A 23407-nucleotide genomic window follows, 5' to 3' on the forward strand; every position below is an offset into this window, starting at 1 on the left:
TTAAACAACACATTCTTAAATAAACAGTGGGTTAGAAAAGAAATTGCAAGAGAAATCAGTAAATATCTCGAGATGAAAGCAAGAGTTCACATTTCAAAATTTATGGGATATGCAGTGAAGGCAGTGCTGAGAGGGAAATTTACGGCCCTAAATGCCTAGATTAAAAGAAAAGAAAGAGCTAAAATTAATTTTCTAACTGCACACCTGGAGGAACAAGAAAATGAACAGCAAACAAATCCCAAAGCAAGCAGGAGGAAAGAAATAACAAAGATTAGAGCAGAAATAAATGAAATTGAGAATTAAAAACAATGGAATTAACAAAACCAAAAATTTGTTCTTTGAGAGGAAAAATAAAATTGACAGCCCCCCAGCTAGACTGACAAAGAAAAAAAAGAGAGAAGATGTAAATAAATAAAATCAGAAATGAGATAGGGGGACATTGCTACTGACCCCACAGAAATAAAAGGGATCACAAGAAGATACAATGAAAAACTGTATGCCAACAAGTTAAACAACTTAGACGAAACAGACAAATCCTAGAAACACAAAAACAACCTACACTGACTCTAGAAGAAACAGAAGACCTCAACAGACCAATTAAAAGATTGTTATCAGTTATGAGAAACTGAAAGCCCAGGACCAGATGGCTTTACAGGTGAATTCTACCAAGGATTCCAAGAGGAATTCATACCAATCCTGCTCAAACACTTCCAAGAAGAGGATGGAACACAACCTAAATCATTCTATAAAGCCAACATCACCCTAATACCTAAGCCAGATGAAGATACTTCAAGAAAATAATACTGCAGACTGATTTTTGTAGTGAATATAGATGCAAAACTTCTCAACAAAATACCCACAAATCAAATCATTAAAAGAATTATACACCATGATTGAGTGGGTTTTATTCTAGATATGTAAGGGTGGTTCAACATAAGAAAATCAATTAATGTAATATATCACATTAACAAATCAAAGGGGGAAAACCACACGATCATCTCAATTGATACAGAAAAGGCATCTGACAAAATCCAGCATCCTTTCTTAATAAAAACACTTCAGGAAATAGGAATAGAAGGAAACTTCCTCAACATGATAACTGGCATATATATAAAAAACCGACAACTAACATCATACTCATTGGTAAAAGCCTGAAATTTTCCCTCTAAGATCTGGAACAAGACAGGATGCCCACTGTTACCACTGTGTGCTAGAATTATACACCATTGTGTATAATTGTGCTAGAAGGTCTATCTAGAGCAGTTAGGCAATAAAAAGAAACAAAAGACATACAATTGGGAAAAAAGAAGCAAAACTTTCACTATTTGCAGATGACATGATCCTATATATAGAAAGTCCTGAAAAATCTTTAACAAAACTACTAGAGTTAATAAACAAGTTCAGCAAAGTAGCGGGAAACAAGGTCAATATGAAAAAATCAGTAGTCTTGCTATACACTAGTAATGAGCAATCTTAGGAGGAAGCAAGAAAAAAAATCCATTTACAATAGCAACTAAAAGAATCAAATATCTAGGGACAAATTTAACCAAGATGTAAAGGACTAATACGCAGCAAATTACAAAACATTGCCAAAAGAAATCAAAGACTGGCATAAATGGAAGGACATTTTGTGTTCATGGATTAGAAGACTAAATATTGTTAAGATGTGAATTCTACCTAAACTGATTTACAGATTCAATGCAATCCCAATCAAAATTCAACAGCCTACTCTGCAGAAATGGAAAAGCCCATTATCAAATTTATTTGGAAGGATAAGTAGCTCTGAATAGCCAAAAACATCTTGAAAAAGAAGAATGAAGTTGGAAAATTCACACTCCTGACGTTAATGCATAATACAAAACCACAGTCATCAAAAAAATACATAGTGTAGAGAAGCTAAGCCTACTTATAGTAATGCCTAAAAGTCACCCTCAGAGAACCTCTTTTGTTGCTCAGATGTGGTTTATCTCTCTAAGCCAACTCGGCAGGTGGACTTGCTGCCTTCCCCCCTTACGTGGAACATGACTCCCAGGTATGGAAAGCTCCCTGGCAATGTGGGACATAACTCCCAGGGATGAGCCTGACCCTGGTATCATGAGATTGAGAAAGCCTTCTTGGACCAAAAGGAGGAAGAGAAATGAAACAAAATTAAGTTTCAGCGGCTGAGAGATTTCAAATGTTGTCAAGAGGTCATTTTGGAGGTTATTCTTTTTTTTTTTTTTTTAATTCAGTTTTATTGAAATACATTCACAAACCATACAGTCATCCATGGTATACAATCAACTGTTCACAGTATGATCATATAGTTATGCGTTCATCACCACAATCTATTTCTGAACATTTTCCTTACATCAGAAAGAATCAGAATAAGAATAAAAAATAAAAGAATACCCAAACCATCCCCCCATCCCACCCTATTTGTCATTTAGTTTTTACTCCCATTTTTCTACTGATTTTTTTTCAATTTTTTAACTTTGTTTATCAAAAAATTAAAAACAAACAGGCAAACAACAACCAAAAAAACCCCACAACATTTCAAACAAAGCAATGGATTAAGGAAAACAAATAACCTAAAATAACTACTTTGCTTCCAATATGTTCCTACCATACCCCAAGAAAATTAATAAAACATGTCCAAACAGAGGAGTAAGAAAAACAAATAATCTAAAATAACTACATTGCTTCCAACATGTTCCTACCATACCCCAAGAAAATTAACAACCCCTAAGAAAACAAAGGAATAAGAGAAAAAAAAACCTAAAATAACTCTATTGCTTCCAACATGATCTTACTATATCCAAGAAAGTTTACAAACCATAATCATTCCTGAGCATTCCCATAACATTGAGATTACCCTCCATAGTTTATCTGTTCTTATTAGATTATCATTCCCTGGAGGTTATTCTTATGCATTATATAGATATCCCTTTTTTTTTAGTTTTTAGTGTATTTGAATAGCTATAAGGAAATACCTGAAATTGTTGAACTATAATCTAGTAGCCTTGATTCTTTTTTTTTATCATCATTTTATTGAGATATATTCACATACCACGCAGTCATACCAAACAAATCGTACTTTCGATTGTTTACAGTACCATTACATAGTTGTACATTCATCACCTAAATCAATCCCTGACACCTTCATTAGCACACACACAAAAATAACAAGAATAATAATTAGAGTGAAAAAGAGCAATTGAAGTAAAAAAGAACACTGGGTACCTTTGTCTGTTTGTTTCCTTCCCCTATTTTTCTACTCATCCATCCATAAACTAGACAAAGTGGAGTGTGGTCCTTATGGCTTTCCCAATCCCATTGTCACCCCTCATAAGCTACATTTTTATACAACTGTCTTCGAGATTCATGGGTTCTGGGTTGTAGTTTGATAGTTTCAGGTATCCACCACCAGCTACCCCAATTCTTTAGAACCTAAAAAGGGTTGTCTAAAGTGTGCGTAAGAGTGCCCACCAGAGTGACCTCTCGGCTCCTTTTGGAATCTCTGCCACTGAAGCTTATTTCATTTCCTTTCACATCCCCCTTTTGGTCAAGAAGATGTTCTCCGTCCCACGATGCCGGGTCTACATTCCTCCCCGGGAGTCATATTCTACGTTGCCAGGGAGATTCACTCCCCTGGGTGTCTGATCCCACGTAGGGGGGAGGGCAGTGATTTCACCTTTCAAGTTGGCTTAGCCAGAGAGAGAGGGCCACATCTGAGCAACAAAGAGGCATTCAGGAGGAGACTCTTAGGCACAAATATAGGGAGGCCTATCCTCTCCTTTGCAGCAACCGTCTTCCCAAGGGTAAAACTTATGGTAGAGTAGCCTTGATTCTTGAAAATGACTGTATAACTATGTAGCTTTTATGGTGAGACTGCGTAATTGTGAAAACCTTGTGACAACACTCCCTTTATCCAGGGTATGGAAAGATGAGTAAGAAAATAAAGACAAAAATAAATAAATAATGGTGGGGGTGGGGGTAAAGGGCATGGCAGGTTTTGGGTGTTCTTTTTTATTTTTATTTTTCTTCTTTTTTTTTTTTTGGAGTAATGAGAATGTTCAAAAATTGATTGTGGTGATGAATGCACAACTGTATGATGATACTATGAGCCACTGATTTTACACTTTGGATGATTATGTGTTGTGCTGGTTTGGATATCTTATGTTCCCCCCAAAAGCCATATTTTAATCCAATCTTGTGGGATATTTGGATTAGGTTGTTTCCATGGAGATGTAACTCACCCAACTGTAAGTAATACTTTTGATTAGATTATTTCTATGGAGGTGTGGCCCCACCCATTCAGGGTGGGTCTTGATTAGTTTACTGGAGTCCTTTAAAAAGAGCAGCTGAGAGAGACTTTTGGAGAGATGCTTGCTTGCTGACGCTTAGAGAAGCTTGGAGATGTGGACAGAAGGACGTTTGGAGAAGCTTAGCTAAGAGATGCTAGCCCAGAGTTTGCTCCAGAGAAGCTAAGAGAGACAAGCCCAAAGACATTTTGGAGAATGTCGTTTTGGAAATGCAACCTGGGAGCAAAGGAACAGCAGATGCCAGCCACGTGCCTTCCCAGCTGACAGAGGTGTTCTGGACACCATCGGCCTTTCTTCAGTGAAAACTATCCTCTTGTTGATGCCTTTTCAGACATTTTCATGCCCTTTGGACTATAAGTTTGTAACCTAGTAACCCCCCTTTATAAAAGCCAATCCATTTCTGGTATTTTGCATAATAGCAGCATCAGCAAACTGGAACATCTGGTATGTGAATGTATCTCAATAAAATTGCATTGAAAAATACAAAAAAAATCAATACGGTACAGGCATACAGGCAGATGTATTGACCAATGGAATAGAATTGAGAGTTCAGAAACAGTCCCTCACATCAAAGGAAAATTGATTCAACAAGGCTGTCAAGTCCACTTAACTGGGTCAGAATAGTCTCTTCAACAAATGGTGCTGAAAGAACTTGATATCTTTATCCAAAAGAATGAAAAAGGACCACTATCTCACACCTTATACAAAAATCAATTCAAAATGGATCAAAGACCTAAATTTAAGACCCAGGACCATTTAAGTCCTAGAAGAATATGTAGGAAAGTACCTTCTAATTTCATGGTAGGCCACGGTTTCTTAGATCTCACACCCAAAGCACAAGCAACAAAGGAAGAAATAGACAACGAAGGATGAAAATTAAAAACTTTGTGCTTCAAAGACTGTCAAGAAAGTGAAAAGGCAACCTACTCAACTGGAGCAAATATTTGGAAACCACATATCCAGTAAGGGTTTAATATCCAGAGTATATAAAGAAATCCAACAACTCAACAATAAAAAGACAAACATCCCAATTTAAAAATGGGCAAAAGACTTGGATAACAATTTTTCCAAAGAGGAAACACAAATGGCTAAAAAAGAAAAAAAAAAAAAAAGCACACGAAAAGATGCTCAACATCACTAGTTATCAGGGAAATGTGAATCAAAACCACAATGAGTTATCATTTCACACCTACTAGAAGGTCCACTATTTAAAAAAAAAACAAAAACAAAAAACTACAAGCATTGGAGAAGTTGTGGAGAAACAGGAACACTCATTCACTGCTGGTGGGAATGTAAAATGGTACAGCCACCATGGAAGTTCCTCAGTCTGGCAATTCTTCAGGCAGCTAAGCCTAAAATTGCCATGTGATCCAACAATCCTGCTGTTAGGTATATACCCATTAAAACTGAAAGCAGGGACTTGAACAGACATTTACACACTGATGTTCATAGCAGCATTGTTCACAACTGCCAAAAGAAGGAAGCAACCTAAGTGTGCATCAACTGGTTCATGGATAAACAAAATGTGATATATACACAAGATGGAATATTATTCAGCTGTAAGAAGGAATGAAGTCCTGGTGCATGCAACAACATGGACGTACCTTCAGGACATTATGTTGAGTCAAATGAGTCAGGACAAAAGGACAAATATTGTATGATCTCACTGATACAAACTAATTACACTAAGCAAACTCAGAGTTTGAATCTAGAATACAGGTTACCAGGGTATAGAATGGGATAGAGAAAGTGGAGCTGATGCTTAATTTGTGCAGAATTTCTATTTAGGCTGATTGTAAATATTTGGAAATGGATAGTGGTGACACTGTCACATTATTCTGAGAGTAATTAACTGTACTGAATTACGTTGGTGAATGTAGTTGAAGGGGGAAGTTTTAGGTCATGTATGTTATTAGAAGGAAAGTTAGAAGATAGAACATGAGACTGTATAACACAGTGAACCCTGTTGTGAATGATGACTGTGGTTAATATTACAAATACAAGCATGTACTTTCATGAATTGAAACAAATGTGTGACACTACTGCAATGTGTTAATAATAAGGTGGTATATGGGGAAAAGGCACCTACTGTAAACTATGGACTATAGTTAATATAAATACTTGAATATTCTTTCATCAATTGTAACAAATTGTAACCTAATGCAGTGTCAACAGTAGGGGGTGTATATGGGAACACTGTATTTTCATATGACTTTTCTGTAATAAAACTACAACCTAATTTGAAAAACAAATTAACTAAATTGTTGTATCTTTTTAAAAGTGAATATTTAACTTCCTTTATCCTACCTGGTTAATGTTATCTGGAATATCTGATATCCAGCTATAAAAGAGGCCAATCTTGAAAGACTCTGTTTTCCAGAACCGCCAACACCCACCAGCAATGCATTTCCACATGATGTTCGAATTATTCGTGAAATCTGTTTTGAAATAAAACAGCATGCATTTGAAAATGGGACTTAAATGTTCACCTTTTCTTGCCCTAAATGGGGCCAAGATTTGCCCACGTGCTTCCAGACTACATTAAACTTTTTTCCTTGCCATGGCTTATCTCAGAATTTTAAAAATTAAAGATTTATATTGATTTGTTAAATTAAAAGTCTTTCCTTGTCCATCTATATTTACATTTTGAAAAAGAGAACACATTGGCTTTACCATCTTCTATTTCAAAACTATTCTGTGTCTGTGTTGAGACTCAATGGATGATGGAGCTGCTCTTCCCAATCGGCAGAAGATGGAAGAGGGATGTTTAGAATTGTTTGCTTTTTTATTTATCAGCTAACACAATGAATTTGTAGACATCTAGCTCCATAGCGAATAATACTCCGTCATATCTCTGACATCAAAATTTTTTTAAAAAGCCAAAATTCTACTTAAAATGATGGGAGGGTGTTCATTTGTAGAAAAAGACTTAGAGGGACTGCCTTTATTCTTGTGAATTGCTTTTCTGTGGCTGATTTCCTCAGTGAGGAAATCGTATTGTGGTTCAAATCTTACGCCAATTAAAGTCATTGCCAAAAATCTGTCCTTTACATCAATACCACTGATTAGGAAGAAAAGTTCAGATGGATCACTAAATCCGTTACTACTTCTAAAAAGCATTTTTTAAATGCAAGTTTTACAGATGACAGATCAGTAACAACACCTTGGTATGCATTAATTCTATCAGTATACTTTTTTTTCTTTATTAGAGAAGTTGCGGGTTTGCAGAACAATCATGCATAAAACACAGGATTCCCATATTCTACCCTATTACTAAAACCTAGCATTGTTGTGGAACATTTGTTACAATTGTTGCAAGCACATTTTTATAATTGTACTATAAACTATAGTATATGGTTTAACTTAGGGTTCACTGTTTGTGTACTGCAGTTCCATTGATCTTTTAAAATTTTACTGTTACCATATATACAACCTAACATTTCCCCACATTCAGAAACAGACTCCACTGCTGCTAATTACATTCACAATATTGTGCTATCATCACCGCCATCCATTACCAAAACATTTTCATCATTCTAAATAGGAGCCTCGTACATTTTTAATCCTTAACTTCTTATTCCCTATCCCCACTCCATTCCCTGTTAACCTATACTCTGGATTCTGACTCTCTGAGTTTGCATATTCTAATTATTTCATATCAGTGAAATCCTACAATATTTGTCCTTTTGTATCCACCACATTATTTCACTCAACATGATGTCTTCAAGGTTCATCCGTGTTGCATGTATCAGAACTTCATTCAGTATATTTTTAAATACACTAAAAGTATTTTATGTACTTGCACCTAGAATAGAGTTCTAGGTTTTGCACCTAGCATAGAGTCCCAGGCCCCCAAGACTTAGCCACAATGAGCATTCAATAATTACTTGTTGAATGGATGAATGTGAGAACAGCCCTTCGTCATGTGAAAAGTCTCCAAGCTTGTAGAAGGTAAGTTCATAATAAATAGTTGCCAGCTATAATCTCCCTTCTACATGTTCTCACTTCCTGGAAAAGTCAACCAATTATACAAGTAAACAACTCCCTTCTCCAGCCCTTCAGACTTGAATCAAACCAGGCTCATTTCTAGTGCTGCTCTAATTGGCTTCTATCTTTTCACCAGCCCTTTATACTCCCCAAACCCCTTCCCCTTCAGTTTGTCCATAATCTGTAAACCAATCACAAAATCAGCATTCTTAAAGCATCAACTTTTCCTCCATGGGGAAAAGATTCTCATAATATCAAAATATAATTTGAAGAGGGAATATTTCTTCACAAGGTTCTCTGGCTTACATTCTAGAAAGGCAAAGTTCTTTGATTCAGTGTGTCAAAAGCTCTGGACACAAAAACCATCAATTTTCCCTTGAAAAACATTTTCTGTCATGCTGGTGGATTCAGATAAGAGGTTTCCAATTAAGCTTTTGCTTTCTAAGACAGACTGATCCAACCTACGTACACTCTTTTATAAAGCTACCTGATATGATAAATTTAGTCTCTCAAAAAGTTTATCTATGGAATTTACTAAGTTTTTACATGATCTTTTTATATCAGGAGATAGTTAATAGTTAGAACCTTAATGAGATGAGTCATTGCATCTTTAAAAAACACTAGATCAAGAGTTGTTCCTCGAATGATTTCATTGAACTGTCTCTGGTAAAACTGGAGTTTTTCAGACAGAAAGTCAAAGGATGGTATCTGGAGGTGGTGAGAGAAAAAAATAACATTTATTAAGATTCAAAATATTTATGAAAGTAGCAATTATAAAGGCACTCAACAGTAATTCTGAAACACAAACATAGATTCCTAGAGATTTCTTACATATTAGTTTACTTTGACTTATTTCTTTTTTTCAGAGACCTGAAACCTAACTGCAAAAGTCGGAGGTTTCCAATATGAAATTATTTCTGATCTTCCCTTCAAGAAGTCCAGCACCAACTCCTACCCTTGGTAATTCACACTGGAATGTAACAAACTTTTTTTTTAGCTTTTATTGTCTTATTAATATTTTTATGGCTTATAAAACATATACAGCAGTTTATCCACAAGTCTTTGTCATCTTGAAATAAATACTCACCAACTTTCTTTGTTTTGCGAATTGTTTCCTCCCATTTAATTATTTGATCTACATGCACTTTAGAATCATTTTATGTGTTTCTGTTTTAAAAAAGTCCTTTTGGAATCTTGTATCAAATTTCATTAAACCTTCATTAAATATTAATTTAGAAAGAATGATGTGTTGCTATTTAGTCAAATAAAGTTTTATCACATTTATTTCTACATGCTTTACATTTTTGTCGCTGTTGAATAAAATACTTTTGTGTTACATTTTCTACCTTGTGATTGTTGGCACAGAGCAAGGGTTGGGAAACTTCTGCAAAGGGCCAGACAGTAGGTATTTTAGGCTTTGTGGGCCATGTGGTCTCTGTCACAGCTACTAACTCTGCCGTTGTTGTACAAAAGCAGCCATAGACAATATGTAGACAAATGGGTTGGCTATGTTCCAACAAAACATTATTTATGGACATTGAAATTTGAATTTCATACAATTTTCAATCCTGCAATACAACTGTTTTGATTTTTTCTAACCATTTAAAAATGTAGAAACCCTTCTCAGCTCATAGGTGGCAGGATGCATTTGGGCCATAGACTGTAATTTACCAAACCCTGGTATAAAGGACAGTTATTGAGTTGTATATTTATTTCATACTTGGCCATCTTACAGAATTCTCACTAGTTACATCAGATTTTTAGTTCTCTTGGATTATGTAAGTAGGTAATCATATCACCTGCAAATAATCACATTCTGTGTTTTCCCTAAATGATAACTATGTCTATTTTCTTTTTCTTATTTTATTCATTGCCTAGAACTTTCAAAGCAATATTAAGTAATAGTGGTAATTGTAGGCGTATTTGTATTATACTTTACTTTAATGGGATTGCTAATAAATTTCATTGAAAGAAATATTTTACTTGGTATATGATGACTGTAAATTTTAACCCATAAATAACTTAGATGTTACAGCAATCCTATGCTGGGTTGGGGCGGGGGGAGGCGAGGAAAAATACCTAGAGAAGTGAGTGGTCCAAAACACTTTAAAAGATGAAAATAAATACCAGTTCATAGACTTTGGGAATTTCAAAGACACTATCTTCAGGTTCATCACCAGTTGGTTCAGGTATATCACGGAGAAAGTCTACAAAGTATGGTTCAGGCAGAATACATGATAACATCTCTGGGCTAACATTTTCTTCAATTGCATGAATAAGATGTACATTAAACCAGTGTTCATCTTCAGGAGTTATAAATCTGAAAGGAAAACATAGTCATGAGAATGCAAAATATAGAAGCACTTTCTAACTGAACAGGTTTTGACTTCCCTGTCTCTCCTCAACCCTTACCCTGTATCTCCCTCCCCTCAGGACAGGGAAACACATTCTACCTTTTGACACGAAGAACATAACCCCATCCAAGATAGTTATAACATTAATAGTATTATTTATAGAAAATACAGATGAGTCACATAGGTGAGGTCAAAGATCTCTAAAGCTTGCAGTGGGAGAGTAGATGTGACTATTAGGAGTGGGCATGCATCCTCTTTCTGGGTTTTTAGGCACACAGTGCATGGAAGTCCTTTCCAGACTTAAAATATCAAGGAGAGAAAAGGAGAAGAAAGGTGACTGACATTTGATGAGTACCACCTATGTGTGAAACATCATGCCAGACACTACAACTTTGTGAGATTGGCAATATCATCCACACTTGACAGATGAGGAAACTGAGGCTCAGAGAGATGACTGAACTTAAGTCCCAGATTTCACCATGAAAAATCTATACAGAGCCAAAAATTTTTAGAAACTATACTCAACTAAAATTTGCCTCTGAATTTTATCAACTCTCTGATGAAGTGTGATTTATAAAGATGTATTATTGTTGAAATAATATTCAGGTAAGTTCGCAGAGCATTTTTTTTAATGGACACCAGGAGGTGGGGAGTGGCATGAATGCTACACATGGTCCACAGCAAATTAAGACAATAGTCCTTACTCCATTTATCTGAGTAGACAATGCAAGAATTAACCTAGTAGAAAAAACTTCTTATACAGAACATTTAAATTCAAATGTTTTAATATACACCTGTCGGCAATTACTCTGTTACATTCATGTTTAAAAAGCGACAGGAGAGTAGAGACTGAATCACATTCCTCAGCTTTTATGGTTAACATTCCTTGCCAAATTCGGGAAAGATCGCGAAGATTGAAGATGTAATGAAACTTAGAAGGCGTTGGCAGCATCTTTACCTAGAGGTGAAAAAATTTTAATCGTTATGATTGAAAAGATAAAACTAAAAGGACAACTGTTTTTAGAACTATTTTATTTCACAAGTCCTATTTTAGATAAAATAGTCAGGCTGAGTAAATAAACCAAGATTAAGTTTTATATTTTTTCATCCCAGCCCTGACAGAAAAATAAACAAAACAAATACATAAATAAACCAAAATAGAATTTAAAAGACCACAAGCCCTTCAACAGACTGGATTCAAGAATAAAGCACTAGATGTAGATTCCAATGCCTGCTTGATTACCGTTGGTTGGCTTTGAACAAGTCCATTCTCCTCAGCTTTAGCAAATATGTGAACCGTGGGAATTATCATTCCTAATCGTTACTAACCTTACTAGTATGAATATGGAAATACGTCACAGTAAAGAACAGAACTTGAGCTGGTGGTCACACAGGTAAGAACAATGTGTTCACTGCTGAAGTCAATAATGACAACCTTCTAAATATTGCTTTGATTAAGGATCTTAACATGTTTGAATTTGCCTATCATAATCTGAATTTCACTGTGCAGATCCAGACTTAGTGAATGTACTTTCTTATATCTGTCTACTATAAATCGACAGGCAAGTCTGACATACAACTACAAGTAATAGTCTTTTCATTTTTTTGTTTGTTTCAACACAAAGACTGTGTTCAGCTATGCTAATTTACTTACCATTTCTACCAATTTCTAGAATCTTAAAAGACAGAACTATTACAATAACACACTCATATCCAGAGAGATACTGGGTAAGGGATGAACTTGAGGTACACTAGGTGTGGAAAGCACTGCTGACCATGTACAAAGATCATAATTGATATCATTGACATCAGATTTGAAAAGGCAAAACAATGGTAATTCTGGAGATAGAAGCAAAGTCCCTGCATGAGTAATTCAAAAATGCAAAGTCTTTCTTCAGTAACTATACAAATACGCCTTTCTAGTTTGAAAAAGTACCCTATTGAGTGACATTTGTAGAGTAATTTTCACAGGCTAATTCACAGTGCAAGTTAAAACAGTATGGGGAGATAGAATGAAGAGATGCATTATTTTATCAATCATCTTTCAATTTTCCTCTTTCCTCAGTTACATTTCAAGCTAAAATGTTCATTTTACCCACTGAAATGTAAAACATACACTTATATTACAAGTATGCAAAAATACTTAAAGGGATAAGGCTGTGTGAATACTACAGCTCTGATGGAAACTGAAGCAATCATTAAACAGAATTTACAACAATGCCTTTCTTTCCCTTTCTTGTTTATTAACTGGTTTCTCTTCTCTTAAGCTACAGAAACTAATATAGAGGCAAAGTAACAAACAAGGCTTGAATGGGTTAAAAGATGGTTTGTGAAGATGGGAAATGTGAAGAAAAGACACAAAGAAGCCTGTTTATTTGGGGGAGGGGAGAAGAGGGGAAAAAATATTTCTTTTCAGTGAATATTTTTTAGTACCCCCCCCTCACTGCTCTTAAGATACTTTGGTGAACAGAACAGATAAATCTGCAACTGTCATAGAGCTTCCATTCTAGTAGAAGAGCCTGACAATAAATAGAGAACAAACATATTCATGAACAGACAAATAGATAAATATAAAGATTAAAGTCATAGTAAACACAAAGCAGTCAGGGGATAGATAATGACTGAGATAGGGACATGGGCAGTTATGTTAGAGAGGATGATCTGGAAAAGCCCCTCTGAAGACAAACATGCTGAGAATGAGTCAAACAAAGTATAAAGATCCAGAGACATGAAAAACTTGGAGTGTTGGAGGACCAGTGAGAAGGGCAGTATGGCCGGAGCAGACTGATGGAAGGGAAGAGAGGTAGGCAGGGGCCAGCTCAGGTTGGGTTTCACAGGCCACAGCAAGGTGGTGGTTTTCATTCTAAGTGTAATGGAAACCTACTCTTGGTTTTAAGAAGGAATAATGCTCTCTGATTTACTTTTTAAAAATATTTTTCTGGTGCTGTGTAAAGAACAGACTCTAGAGAACAAGAAGAAAGCAGGGAGATTAGTTGGGAGGCTCCTGCATGGTCCATAGGACAGGTGATGGAAACATATCAAGGCAATCACAGTAAGATGAAGAGAAGTGCTCAGAATTGGGATATATATGAAGGCAACACTTGCTGATGGATTGAATGTACGAGAAGAGAGAGACAAATCAAGGATGGCACCCAGGCTTTCAGCCCCAAAAAACAAATTAATTGATGTAGCTGTTAACTAAGACACAGAAGTCCAAGGGTGGGCCATATCTAAGGACAATTAAGAACTCTTTTTGGAAATATTAACTTTGAGAAGGTATTAGACATCAAAACGGTGATGTCTATTAGGCATTTAGAAATAAGTCTGGAACCAAGTGGAGAGGCCTGGGATGGAGGTATTGATTTTGAAGACATCAGCATAGAGATGATATTTAAAGCCCTGAGTTAGAAGATACCACTCAGGGGAAGAATGTAGATGGGGAAGGGTCCCAGCTTTCAGCCCAGGTGCACTGCAGTATTTAAAGGAGGAGAAAAAGAGAAGGAACTTTAAAAAGGTAGCCGAGGTTGGAGGAAAATCAAGAGAGTGGGTGCCTGCTTCTGAAGCCAAGTTAAGAAGGTATTTAGAGGAAAGGAGCTGCTGAGAAGTCAAGAAGAAAAAAACTGACCTTTGGATTTGGCAAGATTGAGGTCTTTGGTGACCTTGATGAGAGCAGTGGGAATGAAAACCTGAGCAAAATGGGTTAAAGAGGTAAAAGAAAAGTGAAGAAGTGGAGCAGTAAACATACATATAACAAAACAAGCTTTGATGGAGAGACATCCAGAAGACTAAAGTTTTTCAGGCAAATGTGTATCTAAGCACATAATACTGAACAATAAGCACACTGGAAAGCAGATGGAACTGACCACAGAAAACTGTCTTTGACAATCAGATTTTGCCATTTATTCATTTGTCCAACAGATATTTTTTGGGTGTCTTTAAAAGAGGAGAAGCAGCAAAGGCAGAGACCTTGTATGGACAAGGAGCAGGGTCCCTTACAAGGAAACAGTCACTGCAGGAGGCTATGTGGAAGAGCATTTCACAGAAAATACCCAATTCCTTTTCTGATAATTCTGCATCTAGAATTCCCCCAGTCCCTCCAGGAATCTGAAGGCTGGCATACTCTAGGTTTCTTGAGAGATAAGCTTCCACCCAGAGGTGTGTGAATAGCTAGTAAATTCACAGTGAACTTTGTTTGACAACTAATCCTTTTCTCCTTCACCAGTTTTTGGCAGCTATATCAAACCTGTTTTTAGCTAATAAATACACTTGATTGCCTTTTCACAAGTACTGCCTTAAGTCATCTAGTTGTGGCCACAGGTATGCTCAGCTCTACTTAGGACACTTACATGCTTATTGAAATCCAGCCTATTTTGTTAAGACACTTCCATTTATTTACTAATTCACACTCCATGTAGAAGAAACACAAAAGTTCAATTTTATGTCTTGGTTAATACGTCTGGCAATCCATGTATTCACTTGGTCAACAAACATTTACTAGTGTCTGACATAATTTGGTGCGGGAGACAGACATAAAGACAAAGAATTGCAAATCAGAGTAACAAGTGCACATTTTAGAGACATTCTACTTTCTCTTGGATGTCCTATCTGGTTTATAATATCTCATACATATGGAAAGCATCATTCAGTCATCATATTTGCTCCCTGGAAAGGAAAAGTGTCATAAATCTATTTGAGCACATAATTTGTCTTTTCCAAAAAACACTACTACGTATGGTTTTATAATAACTTAATGAGCCCTGAGGTGAGAACTGGGCTGAATAACAGATTTTTTTTATTATTGACAAGAGATCATTCTGTACCTTGGTCCACTGCCACAGCACTCTGCCCGCTGAGACTAAATTCAAAACCAACTCACATATTTCAGGTTTGAACTTTCTACAAGGATCAAAGTATCCACCACCAATTATTCCTAAAAATAAACAAGATTGAAGAAACAAGCTTACTGTAAGATTACAAGACACGTGTTTATTCCAGTGAATACGTTATTACTAGACTGACTAAGCTGGGTGATCTCAAGAATTTCTCTCAAAGAACTAGCCCCGGGAGAAAAAAAACGTAAGGTAGATTTGTTGTTATTCCCATTTTAATATTAGGGGGCTGAGGCAGAGAGCTTAGTAACTTGCCCAAGGTCACACAGTTTGCATGTAGGTGAATCTGAAACTTGAATCCTGACTCCAGAGCCTGTAAATCAGCATTCTCCCTGAAGCACAGGAGAGCTAGAAAAGAACTTAGAGACTACTCCCTCATTTCACAGACGAGGAGGCAGGGCTTAGGCAGCAAAGCAAATTGTGCAGAGTCACATGGATTGATTGTTGAAAGAACCGGAATCAGAACCCACATCTCCTGACTTACTGTCATCAATCTGGCCAGAGAGGGACCATCTGTAGGATGTGGCCATCTGTAGGAAACACCCAGTATGGCGACAGTCTGACTAACATAATCACCTTTGGGAGGGACTTGAGTTGTAGCTTCACAGACTTTTCTAAAGATTTAAAATGTGTTTGATTTTAGATTTCAAAACTAGATTCTTCGCTACTTCACTCCAGTCAGATTATATGTTGAGTAATGTGTTCAGTTGGGAGCTTGGCATTTTCAGAGGAATATGAACACGAATAGTCATACACAGGAATAGGAAATAGGAATCATCTCAGAGATGTGGAGCAGGTTTATGGAAGGGAGGAGCAGCTGAACAGACTTGGGATGGTTCACAAAGATCTCAGGAGACTTGACTTGAGGAAACATGAAACTCTTCCAGTAATCAGACAGTCTGTTTTGGGAGATGCCTGTTAAGGGCTTCTAGCTTCCAGAGATTGTATGACTAGATTTCCAACTTCCTGTGGAACAAATGTGTTATAAGAAGCATGGGATCGCGAATGAGAAAACGGGAATTAGCCTCTGGAATGCACTAGCTAAATGGCCTTGGTTGGGCAGTTACTTTTCTAAGCCTCAGTTTCTTGATTTTTTTTTTCCACATTTCTTTAAATGTATTCAAAATTTCTTAGAGGGTATAAAATAGTTAATAAATAAGCAAACACTCATGTACAGACCACCAGATTAAGAAGTATAGCACTGCCCTAGTACATGCCCAGTTGTCCCTACCTGTTCACAACCTCCTCCTTCCTCTGACTTGGTCATGATCAGTAACTCGCTTTTCTTTATAGCAACATGACTTATGTTTTTTTTTTTTTTTTTTTTTTAATCTTCATTTTATTGAGATATATTCACATACCATGCAGTCATACCAAACAAATCGTACTTTCGATTGTTTACAGTACCATTACATAGTGGTACATTCATCACCCAAATCAATCCCTGACACCTTCATTAGCACACACACAAAAATAACAAGAATAATAATTAAAGTGAAAAAGAGCAATTGAAGTAAAAAAGAACATTGGGTACCTTTGTCTGTTTGTTTCCTTCCCCTATTTTTCTACTCATCCATCCATAAACTAGACAAAGTGGAGTGTGGTCCTTATGGCTTTCCCAATCCCATTGTCACCCCTCATAAGCTACATTTCTATACAACTGTCTTTGAGATTCATGGGTTCTGGGTTGTAGTTTGATAGTTTCAGGTATCCACCACCAGCTACCCCAATTCTTTAGAACCTAAAAAGGGTTGTCTAAAGTGTGCATAAGAGTGCCCACCAGAGTGACCTCTCGGCTCCTTTTGGAATCTCTGCCACTGAAGCTTATTTCATTTCCTTTCACATCCCCCTTTTGGTCAAGAAGATGTTCTCCGTCCCACGATGCCAGGTCTACATTCCTCCCCGGGAGTCATATTCCACGTTGCCAGGGAGATTCACTCCCCTGGGTGTCCGATCCCACGTAGGGGGGAGGGCAGTGATTTCACCTTTCAAGTTGGCTTAGCTAGAGAGACAGGGCCACATCTGAGCAACAAAGAGGCATTCGGGAGGAGGCTCTTAGGCACAACCATAGGGAGGCCTAGACTCTCCTTTGCTGCAACCGTCTTCCCAAGGGTAAAACCTGTGGTAGAGGGCTCAACCCATCAAACCACCAGTCCCCTATGTCTGTGGTCATGTTAGCAACCATGGAGGTGGGGTAGGCGAATACCCCTGCATTCTCCACAGGCTCCTCAATAGGGCACTACATCTTTTTTTTTTTCCTTGTTTTTCTTTTTCTTTTTTTTTTTTTTAACTTTCCCTTCTTTTTTAAATCAACTGTATGAAAAAAAGTTAAAAAGAAAACAGACATACAATAAAAGAACATTTTAAAGAGACCATAACAAGGGAGTAAAAAAAAGACAACTAACCTAAGATAACTGCTTAACTTCCAACATGTTCCTACTTTACCCCAAGAAAGTTACCTAATGCGGGACACTGATTACGTGCTTCAACTTGGCGGGCCTGGGCTGGGGGACCTGATCAGCCCCTGGGGAGGGTGGTGGGCACGGGCGACAGCGCCCTCCGCAGCCCCCCGGGCCTGGGAAAGTGAGGCCGGAGGCAGGCCCCATTTCCTCACCCAAAATAACACTGTTAGGGGAGGCTTGCCGGAGGGAACCGCCTTTTCCCCACCCCCTTATCTTGCCCGGACACTCCCCGTTGCCAGTGCAACTCCCATTACCACCAGTGCGCATACATTGTTGCCAGACACCGTTACCGGAGCAACTCTCGCCCCTTTTCAATCAACCTCCGCGCCCTCTCAGAACCAATCCAAGCCTTTAACCTCTACAGCTACCCCGCCCTCTAAACGCCCAATATAAGCTTGTACTCTCCCCTAATAAACTCTCTCTCTTGGCTTCTTCACCCTAAAAGAACCGTGTCCCGCCTGTTCCTTTCTCGCCGCCCTCCATACTTTTCACGCCACCCCGCCGGGGACCTGGCCAAGTCCCCCGCCTCGCCCTCGCCTCCGGGAAAGAGCCCCCGCCGCCGGTACCCTCCGAGCAATCCTGGGAGCCTAGGATTTAGCAACCGGCCGCCACCCCCCCCCCCAGACGAATCAACTGCGACCGCAACCTAATATAGCAACATTTCTGTGAACTTGCTCCTACTATATCCATCAGAAATTAACAGACCATAGTCATTCCTGGGCATCCCCAGAACGTTAAATAGCTTATCTGTTCTCCTTGGATTATTGTTCCCCCTTCCTTAATTGCTCTCTATTGCTAGTTCCCCTACATTCTACATTATAAACCATTTGTTTTACATTTTTCAAAGTTCACATTAGTGGTAGCATATAATATTTCTCTTTTTGTGCCTGGCTTATTTCACTCAGCATTATGTCTTCAAGGTTCATCCATGTTGTCATATGTTTCACGAGATCGTTCCTTCTTACTGCCGCGTAGTATTCCATCGTGTGTATATACCACATTTTATTTATCCACTCATCTGTTGAAGGACATTTGGGTTGTTTCCATCTCTTGGCAATTGTGAATAATGCTGCTATGAACATTGGCGTGCAGATATCTGTTCGTGTCACTGCTTTCTGACCTTCCGGGTATATACCGAGAAGTGCAATCGCTGGATCGAATGGTAACTCTATATCTAGTTTTCTAAGGAAGTGCCAGACTGACTTCCAGAGTGGCTGAACCATTATACAGTCCCACCAACAATGAATAAGAGTTCCAATTTCTCCACATCCCCTCCAGCATTTGTAGTTTCCTGTTTGTTTAATGGCAGCCATTCTAACCGGTGTTAGATGGTATCTCATTGTGGTCTTAATTTGCATCTCTCTAATTGCTAGTGAAGCTGAACATTTTTTCATGTGTTTCTTGGCCATTTGTATTTCCTCTTCAGAGAACTGTCTTTTCATATCTTTTGCCCATTTTATAATTGGGCCGACTGTACTATTGTCATTGAGTTGTAGGATTTCTTTATATATGCAAGATATCAGTCTTTTGTCAGATACATGGTTTCCAAAAATTTTTTCCCATTGAGTTGGCTGCCTCTTTACCTTTTTGAGAAATTCCTTTGAGGTGCAGAGACTTCTAAGCTTGAGGAGTTCCCATTTATCTATTTTCTCTTTTGTTGCTTGTGCTTTGGGTGTAAAGTCTAGGAAGTGGCCGCCTAATACAAGGTCTTGAAGATGTTTTCCTACATTATCTTCTAGGAGTTTTATGGTACTTTCTTTTATATTGAGATCTTTGGTCCATTTTGAGTTAATTTTTGTGTAGGGGGTGAGGTAGGGGTCCTCTTTCATTCTTTTGGATATGGATATCCAACTCTCCCAGCCCCATTTGTTGAAAAGACCATTATGACTCAGTTCAGTGACTTTGGGGGCCTTATCAAAGATCAGTCGGCCATAGATCGGAGGGTATATCTCTGAATTCTCAATTCGATTCCATTGATCTATATGTCTATCTTTGTGCCAGTACCATGCTGTTTTGGCATCTGTGGCTTTATAATAAGCTTCAAAGTCAGGGAGTGTAAGTCCTCCCACTTCGTTTTTCTTTTTTAGAGTGTCTTTAGCAATTCGAGGCATCTTCCCTTTCCAAATAAATTTGATAACTAGCTTTTCCAAGTCTGCAAAGTAGGTTGTTGGAATTTTGATTGGGATTGCATTGAATCTGTAGATGAGTTTGGGTAGAATTGACATCTTAATGACATTTAGCCTTCCTATCCATGAACATGGAATATTTTTCCATCTTTTAAGGTCCCCTTCTATTTCCTTTAGTAGAGTTATGTAGTTTTCTTTGTATAGGTCTTTTACATCTTTGGTTAAGTTTATTCCTAGGTACTTGATTTTTTTAGTTGCTATTGAAAATGGTATCTTTTTCTTGAGTGTCTCTTCAGTTTGTTCATTTCTAGCATATAGAAACATTACTGACTTATGTGCATTAACCTTGTATCCCGCGACTTTGCTAAATTTGTTTATTAGCTCTAGTAGCTGTATCGTCGATTTCTCAGGGTTTTCTAGATATAAGATCATGTCATCTGCAAACAATGACAGTTTTACTTCTTCTTTTCCAATTTGGATGCCTTTTATTTCTTTGTCTTGCCGGATTGCCCTGGCTAGCACTTCCAGCACAATGTTGAATAACAGTGGTGATAGCGGGCATCCTTGTCTTGTTCCTGATCTTAGAGGGAAGGCTTTCAGTCTCTCACCATTGAGTACTATGCTGGCTGTGGGTTTTTCATATATGCTCTTTATCATGTTGAGGAAGTTTCCTTGAATTCCTACCTTTTGAAGTGTTTTTATCAAAAAGGGATGTTGGATTTTGTCAAATTCTTTTTCAGCATCTATTGAGATGATCAATTGATTTTTCCCTTTTGACTTGTTAATGTGTTGTAATACATTGATTGATTTTCTTATGTTGAACCATCCTTGCGTGCCTGGAATAAACCCCACTTGGTCATGGTGTATGATTTTTTTAATGTGTCTTTGGATTCGATTTGCAAGTATTTTGTTGAGGATTTTTGCATCTATATTCATTAGGGAGATTGGCCGGTAGTTTTCCTTTTTTGTAACATCTTTGGCTGGTTTTGGTATTAGATTGATGTTAGATTCATAAAATGAGTTAGGTAGTGTTCCATTTTCTTCAATGTTTTGAAAGAGTTTGAGTAAGATTGGTGTCAGTTCTTTCTGGAAAGTTTGGTAGAATTCCCCTGTGAAGCCATCTGGCCCTGGGCATTTATTTGTGGGAAGATTTTTGATGACTGATTGGATCTCTTTGCTTGTGATGGGTTGGTTGAGGTCTTCTGTTTCTTCTCTGGTCAGTCTAGGTTGTTCATATGTTTCCAGGAAATTGTCCATTTCTTCTACATTATCCAGTTTGTTGCCATACAGTTGTTCATAATATCCTCTTATAATTTTTTAAATTTCTTCAGGATCTGCAGTTACGTCACCTTTTTCATTCATTATTTTGTTTATATGGGTCTTCTCTCTTTTTGATTTTGTCAGTCTAGCTAGGGGCTTGTCAATCTTGTTGATCTTCTCAAAGAACCAACTTTTGGTGATATTTATCCTCTCTATTGTTTTTTTGTTCTCTATGTCGTTTATTTCTGCTTTAATCCTTGTGATTTCTTTTCTTCTACTTGGTTTAGGATTGGTTTGCTGTTCATTTTCTAGCTTCTTCAGTTGATCCATTAGTTCTTTGATTTTGGCTCTTTCTTCCTTTTTAATATATGCGTTTAGTGCTATAAATTTCCCCCTTAGCACTGCTTTTGCTGCATCCCATAGGTTTTGGTATGTTGTGTTCTCATTTTCATTCGTCTCTATGTATTTAGCAATTTCTCTTGCTATTTCTTCTTTAACCCACTGATTGTTTAGGAGTGTGTTGTTTAACCTCCAGGTATTTGTGAATTTTCTAAGTCTCTGATGGTTATTGACTTCTAATTGTATTCCATTGTGGTCAGAGAATGTGCTTTGAATAATTTCAATCTTTTTAAATTTATTGAGCCTTGTTTTATGTCCCAGCATATGATCTATTCTGGAGAAAGTTCCATGAGCACTAGAAAAGTATGTGTATCCTGGTGATTTGGGATGTAATGTCCTGTATATGTCTGTTAAATCTAATTCATTTATCAGATTGTTTAGGTTTTCAATTTCCTTATTGGTCTTCTGTCTGGTTGATCTATCTATAGGAGAGAGTGATGTGTTGAAGTCTCCCTCAATTATTGTGGAAACATCAATTGCTTCCTTTAGTTTTGCCAGTGTTTCTCTCATGTATTTTGTGGCACCTTGATTGGGTGCATAGACATTTACGATTGTTATTTCTTCTTGCTGAATTGCCCCTTTTATTAGTATGTAGTGGCCTTCTTTGTCTCTCAAAACATCCCTGCATTTGAAGTCTATTTTATCTGAGATTAATATTGCTACACCTGCTTTCTTTTGGCTGTAGCTTGCATGAAATATTTTTTTCCATCCTTTCACTTTCAGTTTCTTTGTGTCCCTGTGTCTAAGATGAGTCTCTTGTATGTAACATATTGATGGTTCATTGTTTTTGATCCATTCTGCGAATCTATATCTTTTAATTGGGGAGTTTAATCCATTTACATTCAACGTTATAACCGTGAAGGCATTTCTTGAATCGGCCATCTTATCCTTTGGTTTATGTTTGCCATATTTTTCCCTCTCTCTATTAATATCCTTTATTGTACCCATACCGAATCTCTTTAGTACTGAACCTTTCTCCAAGTCTCTCTGTCCAGTCTTTGTTTCTCTGTCTGTAGGGCTCCCTTTAGTATCTCCAGTAGGGCAGGTCTCTTGTTAGCAAATTCTCTCAGCATTTGTTTGTCTGTGAAAAATTTAAGCTCTCCCTCAAATTTGAAGGAGAGCTTTGCTGGATAAAGTATTCTTGGCTGGAAATTTTTCTCACTCAGAATTTTAAATATATCGTGCCACTGCCTTCTTGCCTCCATGGTGGCTGCTGAGTAGTCACTACTTAGTCTTATGCTGTTTCCTTTGTATGTGGTGAATTGCTTTTCTCTTGCTGCTTTCAGAACTTGCTCCTTCTCTTCTGTGTTTGACAGTGTGATCAGTATATGTCTCGGAGTGGGTTTATTTGGATTTATTCTATTTGGAGTTCGCTGAGCATTTATGATTTGTGTATTTATGTTGTTTAGAAGATTTGGGAAGTTTTCCCCAACAATTTCTTTGAATACTCTTCCTAGACCTTTACCCTTTTCTTCGCCTTCTGGGACACCAATGAGTCTTATATTTGGACGTTTCATATCATCTATCATATCCCTGAGGTCCATTTCGATTTTTTCATTTTTTTTCCCCATTCTTTCTTTTATGCTTTCATTTTCCATTCTGTCATCTTCGAGGTCACTGATTCGT

The 23407-nt window shown here is 37.4% G+C and overlaps 1 protein-coding gene across 2 annotated transcripts in view; it reads right to left on the reverse strand.

Moving 5' to 3' along the window:
- The window catches only part of DNAH8 (dynein axonemal heavy chain 8), a 323187-nt gene that overhangs the window by 124846 nt on the left and 174934 nt on the right, over positions 1–23407 (reverse strand). For both annotated transcript variants that reach the window (XM_037842901.1, XM_037842900.1), the window contains 5 exons: positions 15466–15575; positions 11440–11603; positions 10419–10611; positions 8877–8999; positions 6612–6742 (listed from right to left, as the gene is read on the reverse strand). In XM_037842901.1, coding sequence (XP_037698829.1) covers positions 6612–6742; positions 8877–8999; positions 10419–10611; positions 11440–11603; positions 15466–15575 — 721 coding nt within the window. The remainder of the gene's footprint in view (positions 1–6611; positions 6743–8876; positions 9000–10418; positions 10612–11439; positions 11604–15465; positions 15576–23407) is intronic.

The sequence above is a fragment of the Choloepus didactylus genome, chromosome 7 (genome assembly GCF_015220235.1).
Source record: "Choloepus didactylus isolate mChoDid1 chromosome 7, mChoDid1.pri, whole genome shotgun sequence".
NCBI lineage: Eukaryota > Metazoa > Chordata > Mammalia > Pilosa > Megalonychidae > Choloepus > Choloepus didactylus.